General features: G+C 49.1%; 2 protein-coding genes across 4 annotated transcripts in view; both read right to left on the bottom strand.

Annotated features, from left to right (window-relative positions):
* Nucleotides 1–7,934, bottom strand: part of GPBAR1 (G protein-coupled bile acid receptor 1) — a 9,299-nt gene extending 1,365 nt beyond the window's left edge. Inside the window, exons 1-3 of one of the 3 annotated variants that reach the window (XM_019638325.1) lie at nucleotides 7,888–7,934; nucleotides 2,966–4,577; nucleotides 1,681–1,863 (exon numbers count right to left, since the gene is read on the bottom strand). In XM_019638325.1, coding sequence (XP_019493870.1) covers nucleotides 1,681–1,863; nucleotides 2,966–2,983 — 201 coding nt within the window. In that variant the 5' untranslated portion in view covers nucleotides 2,984–4,577; nucleotides 7,888–7,934. Of the gene's footprint in view, nucleotides 1–926; nucleotides 1,125–1,680; nucleotides 1,864–2,965; nucleotides 4,578–7,887 lie in introns of those variants that run through there. The other 2 variants (XM_019638326.1, XM_019638327.1) reach the window with 2 other exon arrangements.
* Nucleotides 7,935–8,023: 89 nt separating this feature from the next.
* The window catches only part of ARPC2 (actin related protein 2/3 complex subunit 2), a 27,624-nt gene continuing 25,960 nt past the window's right edge, over nucleotides 8,024–9,687 (bottom strand). Inside the window, exon 11 of the mRNA XM_019638329.1 lies at nucleotides 8,024–8,471. Within this exon, the coding sequence (XP_019493874.1) occupies nucleotides 8,447–8,471 (25 nt within the window). The 3' untranslated portion in view covers nucleotides 8,024–8,446. The remainder of the gene's footprint in view (nucleotides 8,472–9,687) is intronic.

Below are 9,687 nucleotides of genomic sequence, written 5' to 3'. Positions count from 1 at the left end.
GAAAACAAAAAGATATTTACATTACGATTCATAACAGTAGCAAAATTACAGTTATAGAGTAGCAACGAAAATAATTTTGTGGTTAGGGGTCACCACAACATGAGAAACTGTATTAAGGGGTCGCGGCCTTAGGAAGGTTGAGAACCGCTGCTCTAGAGGCTGCAGACCAAAGGACTGTAGGCCATATCCTGTTTGCTGATACACATTTTTTTCAATTAATGGCAATTAAATTTTCTACTATTGGCTTAAGGAATCAGGCGCGGCCACACATATGTCCTCTATGGCAGCAACCAGCTGGAGAGGAGCAGTGGCTGTCTTCGGACAGGTCCCCACAGTCCCCGCTAGGCCACTTGGCCCATTTCTGTTATCTGCCTGGTCCCCTCTGGGCAGCTGTTTATGGCTCTGTTTAGACTGAAAGGTGGACCCACCCAGCCCCAAAGCGTCCTGTCCATCCCTGCCTCCACCTGGCCTCTTCTGGGCTGGGGCTAGGACCAGGTGCCAGGAGTGGGTGCTAAGATGGAGAGGGGTCCCTGTCTTCAGATGCTTACAGCTTGCTTGGCACCAGAGCGTTAAGGATTGGGGGTGGGGGCAGAAGTGAGGCAGAAGCAGGGCTCCCTGAGCCCTCGAGTTAGGGAGGAGACAGGACAATGGATGGCAGCAAGCGGGGTGCCCTGTCCCTTGGACCCCCTCCCCCCATTCGTCCTTGTAGCCAGTTGGTTACAGCTCAGTGAGCAGCCTCCGGGTAGGACTTCCAGCCCATAAACTTGACTCATCTGCATCACACTAGCAACAGGGCCCTTCCTGGGACCTGGAGGAGGGAGAGGAGTTGCTGGGGGGTGGAGGGGGAAAGGATTGGCAGTGAATGTGGAGATGCCAGTAGGAATGCCCCCCTCCCCCCACTACCCGCTGCCCGGGTTGCAGCTGACCCCAGAGGAGAGGGAAGAGGAACTGCTGGACAGGGCCTGGCCTCTGTGGCTCTGATCTGTTCCTGTCCTTCACTTGACTCCCCGTTCTCGGTCCTACAGCGCTCTGGCCCCACTGCCACTGCCACTTCAGGGAACGGGGAGTGGTCCTGGGCCCGGTGGTAACTCCTGCTTCTGTCAACAGGGGAGCCGCTTCTGTTGCTAGGATTAAAGTCAATAAAGGAAAGGATTTCTACCAGCCCCCTCTCCCAGGTGGGAGGATCAGAGGGCCCACAGCCACTCTCAGCTCAGGAGAAGCTGCCCCTTCAATTCAATGCTCCCCAGGTGCTCCCAGGTGCGGTCTTCCAGCTGCTGCACCCCTTCCCCCTCCCTGGTTCTTCCTCAATCTCCCGTAGTGCCCTCCACTCAGGACATCTTTCCTTCTCAGCAGCCCTCCAGTTTCTGTTCCCTTTTGTCCAAAGATCTCAGGGTCCATTACTTCGAACATGGCCTCTGGATCTGGAGTTCCAGTCCTCCCCTGGAGTGAGTCCCCCATCCCACCTCCACCAGAGCAACCAAAAGGCAGGGTCAGCCCCCAGGGGGCGAGTTCCCAGTGGTATGCGGGGAGTGTGACCCACACACCGCACACCCCAGTGGCTCTTGTGGCTTGGGCTAGGTGCAGTGGCCTCTTCCGGAGCTGGGGCTGAGGTCTCCAGGAGTGGCCAAGGCAGAGGTGGAGGTTGGGGGCAGAGGGCGTCGGGGAGGCGAAGCTACTCACATGGCTGTTGGAGACAGGTGCTGCCTGCCCAGCCTGGGCTTTCCTGTGAGTGTCAGGGAGCTGCTGCAGCCGGCCGTGCAGGACTTCTGGAGATAGCTGAGGTCTTGGGCAGGGGGAGCATGGTGCCTCCGCTCTGGGAGCCAGCAGGGCTCTGGGTTCTGGGCAGCACCGGCTCTGCCCAGGCTTGGGTTGCGGAGGGATGGAGCTGAGGCTGGTGGGGCTCAGTCTGGCCCCGCCTCTGGGGGTGGGACCTGGCACACCCTAAGCTGTAGCAACTGGGAGGCCTTCCTTCCTCCCTGCTGTACCAGTGTTCCTCCTTTCCAGCCACTGGCTAGAACTTGCCACTTAGGTGGAAGAGCCTCTACGTCAGGCCACCCAGCTACGAGACCTCGTCTCGCCTGCTACAGCCTAGCTTATCTGAGAAATGCATTCCAGTTAATGAATGATTTTGACTACCCTCTCCATTTCCCACCTTAGCTAATACATTTACATTTTATAAGCCTCATTCTAGATAGCACATCCAGCTCAATTCTGCTGGTCTGTGAAAGAGGAGTGTGTGTGTGTGTGTGAGCATGGCAGTGGTGGGGGTGTTTGGGGTTTGTGGATCTTCACTGCCCCCCTATCCTATCGCCTGATGGCACTTTCAGCTTATAAAGCCAGACTCGCCTTCCAGAATCGGAGTCACTCCATACTTTTCTCAACTACTTGGTAAGTCAAATTCTAGGCTACAAGGTACAAATGGTTCTGGAGGTGTGGCCTCGGGCACGCTACCTCTGGTCCTCAATTTTCCCATTTGTAAAATGGGTACAAGGAAAACCACTCTCAGGGTTGTTGTGGGGGAATATCATGGTATAACATGTAACTGCATAGATCCCAGTGCCTGGCAATGGGGGGTTGTGTCTCAACAAATGACTCCTCTCCTTTCTCCTCCAGAGATTAAGAGGCATGAGCCACTTTTGCAATCAGAAAGCCTGGCTTTGGATCTCGGAATCCTGGCCGGGATACTATTATATTTTTTTAGCCGTGTGAATTTGGGCAAGTCACTCACTGAAGTCCTCTTGCCTTAGTTTCCTCATCGGTAAAATGGGGCTTATGCTGTACTCGCCTATTCTGAGATTAACTGAGATAATGTGAGACAAAGACTGAGATCAGTGCTTGGCGCATAAGCGCTCAATGAAAGTTGGCTGTTATTAACATTAGGATTTCTGCCCTTCTCTGCATGTCCCTTTCCTCCAGCCACCTGTCCCCTCTGAGAAAGAACTCCCCGAGAAAGGGAGTAACTCACCAAAGTGGCTGAAGTCATCACCTAAATACCATCTTCAACCTAAGACAAAAGATGTTGGGGGTGTGGAGGGGGAGAAAAGCATAGCCATCAAGGGAGATTGTTATGCAGATTTAAGTCATTTAAGTCGTGGTCTTCTGCATTAATAAGTTTGTAGAGTTAAGGTCATCCCCCTCTTCCTGGTACAGTGAGGGAGACACCCTCACAAATGTAAATGTATTTTACAAAGGGTAAAAACTTCTACTTGGTTTTCAGAGCTTCTTTAAAGTCTGCCCGTTTCTTAAAATTAACCAGCCTAAAATAATCCTTATGCCAGAGACATATCTTGGGTTGACGAATTCTGTTCCCCTACAGCTCCTAGGTTACCAACCTGTACAGCATGTTACTGAACTGAATACTGCAGGCAATGGTAACACAATGGTTATTTGTGTAATGCGTTGCACTATGAAATCACTAGGCGATAGGAATTTTCCAGCTCCACTATAATCTTATGGGACCTCTGTCCTATATGCAGTCCTCCATTGACCAAAATGTCTTCATGCCGTGCGAAACTGTACAGTGGAAGGACATGTTCAGGCGTTAGGAACCAAGGGGTATGGTGCCCCCATTTCCATATCAAGTGTGGCTTTGGGGTGAGGGAGAAAAGCCAGTTAGGCTCCCTTAAGGCCCGAAATGGGAGGGAACAGGCTAAAACTGCAGCAAGAAAGCTGGAGGTGAGACTTTAGGAAAGACTGCCTTGCTTGAGTACAAGTGGCTGGAGCAAGGGGAATTTCTGGGCTCTCTGGGGGAGACCTGAGTTGAAGGGCTGGAGGCACAGCAGTCAGGGGTCCTGGAGAGGCAGGACTTCTGTTGGGACAAAAAGCGGGAAGAGGAAAGCATCCAACCTCAAACCTATCCTCAAGGGAGCTGGTGGGCGGAGGACACTGGGCTCCAGCAGGAGGTCCTCAGCCCCACACTGTCTGGCAGAAGTCAGAGGCTCTGGGAGAGTTCATCCCCGAGTCGGGTGTGGGGCCCCTCAGATATTGGACTGCTACGAATAAACAGACCTCCTTCTGTTCCCAGCGCTGGCCTCCTCCCTGCGGGATCCAGGATGTCTGTGTTTCTTCTTCACTGCTCTGTCTAAACATTGTGTGTGGGATGACGTGTGAAGGGGGACAGCTTAGACGGCGGGAGCTGGGAAGCCTGGGTTCTACCCCTTGCTTGCTCAGCCGTTTCTTCCTTACTGGATCACCAAGTTCCTCTCTGCTCCCCCATCAATTCCTGGGACTGACTCATCCAGGCCTTCTCCCCTTCGCCCACAGGACCCTGGTGCAGGCAGTTCGCAGACGCTCCATTCATCTGACTCTACAGGCCCTAGGGGCCCAACCTTAGCCCCTTTCTCTTGTCCTCAGGTCTGCATCACAGTGCCCAATCCGGACTCTGGCTGGGAACCCTTCTGGGCCTCCTTCGTCCATTCCATTCTCTCGGATGTATGAATTTCTCTCTGCTGACCTTTGGTGTCTGGGTGTGGTATGTGAAGGCTGGAGGTACTAATTGGATGAGTAGAGGCAACAGGGCACTGGGGCTTCCTGGGTCCTGCGTGGCCGCCTTGAGCTGCTGTTCAACTCACCACTCCCTGTAGGCAAGAACAGATGAGTCCTTGGGCACCTCTGAAGGGTTCTGGACACAACTTGTGACTGAGCCTGGCCAGGATCCTGGCTTCAGGAAGTCCAAAGTCAGCTATAGGGCAGAAGAAATCCTGGTCCTCCTGGTAGGATCAAAGAGCCAGATTCTCCAGGTCTCCCTAGGAGCCACAGAAATTGCAGTGCTTCTAGCAATTCCCCGAAGAGGGAAGCAATGCTTGAGCTCAAAATAGCCCCCCGAGCAGACCCAGACTTAGGTTTCAGGCCCCTGTAACTTTTGAGAGGAGGGTCCGTCAGGCCAACTTTGAAATGAAACTGAAGGGAACTAATATGGAAACTGCTGAGTAACATGTCCCCATAAGAGAGCCTATGCAGCCGATAGCATACTTCCTTTTCCTGGTTTCAACTTCCTGTTCTGATCCCACCCTTCCACTTCTTCTTAGTCTTATTTCCTTCCCTGCCAAGCTCCCAGTTCTTGGCACGCTCAGGTCCTGCTTTATCCAGGCAAGGAGATTCCCACCAACACCCTCCTCACCCCCACTGCAGTTTAACTGCCACCCAAGCAGGGAAAAGTACAGCTCTCTTGGGGAGGACCTGGAAAACCCCAAGACAGAATGACCTTGGCTTACAATGGACTTCTCTCTTCCTTAACAGTCCTGCCACTTCTGATTCCCTTGTGTATAGGTACGGAACTGAGGTTTATTAGATAGCATTTCCAAGTATAATTATAGGTGTTATAAATGCCTGTGATATGATAGGCACTTCTCTGTTCTCTTCCTTTTAAAAGCCCTGTGAGATAGGTGGTGTTATAGCCAACTAAAGGTAAGGCCATTAGGGCTCAGATTAAGAAATGTGCTCGTCACACAGCTATTATGTAGTGCAACTTGGATTCTAACCCAGGTCTATCTTCAAAACATCGCTCTCCACCTTTAGTTTATATCCAAGGTCACCTACACTTCCCAGATATGGACCCTCGGGCAGGTGAGCCAATTAGCAGGAATTGAGACGAGCTCACTTTACCAGCCCACATCCCCAGGGTGCTGACCCTCATCTTGAGACCTTCCTCCTTCCGTAGTCCTTTGAGCCTTGGCTGAAGTTACAGTGGGCCTTTGTCCACAAAGGGAGCAGGGATCCTGAGACCACAGCCATGCTAACACCACGTGTATCCTGCCAACAGGTGAAAACAAAGGAGCGAGTCTGGAAGGTTTTTACCAGCATGGATTTTTTATGCCAACATATGAGGCCTGGCAATTGAGTTCGCAAACTTGTTGCAACAATCTTGCTAACCTTTTTTTGACATCAGAGAAATTATTCGTTATGAATTTGTACGAACTGGACAAATAATTAACCAAGTCTACTATTGGGTTGTCAGAAAAGTCATGACGCATTTTTGCAACGAAAAACAGAAAAAATACGTCATGACTTTTCCGACAACCCAGTATTTGGAAGTGCTGCAGGAAAGTTAGATGAAAACGACCTTAACTTTTTGCCAATTCATGGCTCCTGCATCACGACAATGCACCAGCTCACATAGCACTGTCTGGGAGTAAACAGTAAACAAATAACTGTATTGGAACACCCTCCCTACTCACCTAATCTCACCCCTAATGACTTCTTTCTTTACCTGAAGATAAAGGAAATACTGAAAGGAAGACATTTTGATGACATTCAGGACATCAAGGGCAATATGACGATAGCTCTGATGGCTATTCCAGAAAAAGGGTTCCAAAATTGCTTTGACGGGTGGACTAGGCGCTGGCATCAGTGCCTAACTTCCCAAGGGGAGTACTTCCAAGGTGACTGTGGTTGATATTCAGCAATGAGGTTTGCAGCACTTTTTCTAGGATGAGTTCGCGAACTCAATTGCCCGGCATCATATACAGTCTTGGAATTAAGAATTTATTGCTGTAAAAAATATTCAATCCCTCCTTTTTTCCCCTAACTCCATATTTTCTAAGCAACATTGGCTTTGCCATCTACAGCACTTCTCAGAAATCTGATCCCTACTACCGGCAAGAGTACAGTGAGTTCCAGCTTACTAAGAAGTTATGTTCTAAAGTTAGCAGAAAAGCAAAACATGCTTCAAAATTAACCTTGAAAACCCCTTTAAAAGCTCATGGGGTACAGAATACATGCATGTCACCATCTCTCACTATATCTAATTTAGCCAGGTTTTCCACCTACTAAAGGTAGGTGAGAAGGGGCCACGTCCCAGGAAAGCGCTGGGCAGACAGCGTGGTGCACTCTTTCCACTGTGGGCCAGTTCATCCCCACCAAAGGGACAGCCCTCTCCAGGGCACACGTCTGTGGGGATGAGCATGTAACTGCACCCTGGGCTTTTTAAGGGCCTGTTTAAATAAAGTCTGGATAACTGAATGATGCTTTCAAACTTGACTGTGACCCACAGCAAAAGGACATTTTTACAATCCAGTCAAGATGTGCGTATATAACTAAAACATGTGAAAATCAATACTTTAATAAGTATGATGCACTCTGATCTAGTCTATACTATACTGTTTTTAAAAAATGCTGGAGACAAAGCTACACACGTGATAAAAATGCATAGAAATACACCACACACACAAACGAGTCCATGTAAAACTGGTAAAATCTGAGTAAGGCCAGGACTGTGACGATGTCAGTTTCCTGGTTATCCTATAGTCACGTTAAGATGTTACCATCGAGGTTACTGGTGAATGTCATACTGGATTGATTGTATTATTTCTTACAAATCTATGTGAATCTATATCTCAAGATGGTTTAGGAAATAAAAATGCTGGTTGTGATGCAGTCAGGTTTCACAATTAAGGGGCCTCCTATCAGTGTGAGCACTAGATGAAGACAAAAGGGAGAGAAGGTAGAAACCATTAGGATGGCCCTCAGATCATTTCAGGTGTCCCTCAAGTCCTGGGATTCTTTACCAAGCAAACTTTCTGAACTGATTTTATTTTAGGGATCAGTGCCCTGCTAGGGGACAGCATGTTTTGCCAGGCTCGACTCTCTCAAAGTGAGTTTTGAGGTGTGCTAGTCTTTTAGGCTGTTGTGTGAGAAAGAAACCGGCCACTTAGTTCGCATCGGAGCCACACCTAAATACCTATCAATGTCCTGCAGAGCCACACACACCCTGGCACACATTTAGAATGCTATACATTATTCATCAGTAAAGAATAAGCCAGAGACACTTTAATGTGCCTGTTACTGTCCCGCGAGCTTCTTGGACACAGCCTTAGTAACAGACATAGTAACCAGGCTTTACAATAAACATGTTCAAGTTTACTCAAGACATGCCAACTGAGAGCTCACCAGCTAGCCAGTCTCTCCTCCAAGGGAAGACTGAGGGGCTCCTGAACTCAAGGGGTCCAGCTCAGGTTTGCAGGTTCACCTTCCTCCCGCATCCTCTCTTGGGACTCAGAGTCCAGAAACCCAGCAAATTCTCATGTAAGATAGAAAGATTTTCTTTATTAATGACCCCAACCGTATTTCTTTAGATACAGGAGTTTTGAACTCAAATACTTAGGAGAAAACAAGTTAAGATTGCATTATTCTGCAACTCATTACCAGTAACATATTGCAAAGCGAAACAGCTTGGAAGGAGGGTAGAAGGGGAGGAGAGTGAGGGGGGGGAAGATAAAGAAAAAGAATTAAATTGATCAAGTGGATTTTTTTTTAATTCTTGAGAATTATGAAGTCCTTGCAAGCACAGCTCGTTTCTGCAGATTATTTTCCAAACGTGTACAAAATGGAACCAAAATGGAGAACCCCTTGAGAACCTGAAGAGGTGCAACATTAAAAGCTACGATTATCCAGTAGCAAGTGTTCCAGCCTTCAGTTGTCAGCCGCTTCCTCTTCCTGTTCCCAAGAGTTAGCGGGATGAAAACGTCTTCCCCCTTTAAAAGCAGAGAGTAGGTATGAAGGCTAGTTTTGGGCTCACTTTTCCTTCCACCCCACATTCCTGGACTAGGGATGGGATCCCAAAGAGACACCAAACACAGGGTGGAAAGGTTCCTTAGGCAGAGGCACGGGCTAAGATCTGGTGTTCACAGGAAGGTTTCATCAGCTCTTTCTTCCTTCCATTCCTTTCTATTCACTTCCAAAGTGAGTACTTTGGGGTACCAGAAAATATCCGTGCTAAGCCCATGAGGACATTAAATGTATCAAGTAGACAGGAGAAATCTTTTACCCACAATTTCTGGATGGTTTAGGTCTACCTGCATTTCAGACTGGGCTCAACCCTCCTCCTAGTAGAGAGTTCAGGCTACTTCCACACAGCTTATGCCTTTTTGGGCTGGCAGACAGCAATTCCTTAAATCTTTCACTACAGGGGCAGGATATTTGAAGAAGTCACCCTCGGGATGAAAGAACACCTGCCCGACTTTAGGCTCCTGAGTCATAGTGTCCTGGACCACCCAGGAGTTCCCCAGAAAGACTAGCTTTGGGAACAGGCTGGTTCTCAAAGACAGAAAGTATTTGGTAAAGCATCCTGGAAGCTAGAGCTGAAAACTATGGGAAATTAGGGCAAAAATACGGGGGCTAATTTTTTCCTGCTCTGAAATGTCTCACCCCTGGCAAAATAAAACCATATTTTATTCCCCCCTCCCTCAGAAAAAGCTTGTGAGTGTTCAATTCTGGCAGAGCATTGTGGGGTACGGCTGATGGTTGGCTTCTGATCCAGGGTCACTTCTCACAACAGGCCCGACACCGTTTTATGCTGTTGATGGTTCTGCAGACTCCTCCCCCGCTGTGTTGTGCCAGGGACTGTGTGTATGTTGGGCATCCTGGCTCCTCCTGCCCAGCGGAGTCAGTTAACTCCCATCCACCAGTAGTAACACAATCTGGTTTTCAGGATGGATGCTGGTATTTGCCTCCTCCTCCTCCATTCTGAGGCCCACCTCTCCCAAAGAGAGGTTAATGGGCCAGGAAAAGGCAAGGCTGCTCTTTTAAGCCCAGGCAGGAGGTTTATGGACAGTTAATTTATTTCAAGGACTCATCCTCTACTAGTTCCCCCAACAGGACAGGATGTTGCTCCTGCCCCTCAGACAACTGCATTTGCTTTGCAGTGGTCTCTAATACTCCCAATGGCTGTGTAATAAGGGGGGTGGGTGG

Source organism: Hipposideros armiger, unplaced genomic scaffold (genome assembly GCF_001890085.2).
Source record: "Hipposideros armiger isolate ML-2016 unplaced genomic scaffold, ASM189008v1 scaffold_38, whole genome shotgun sequence".
Lineage (NCBI taxonomy): Eukaryota > Metazoa > Chordata > Mammalia > Chiroptera > Hipposideridae > Hipposideros > Hipposideros armiger.
Note: the sequence above shows the minus strand (reverse complement) of the source record. Positions and strands in the feature narration are given on the sequence as shown.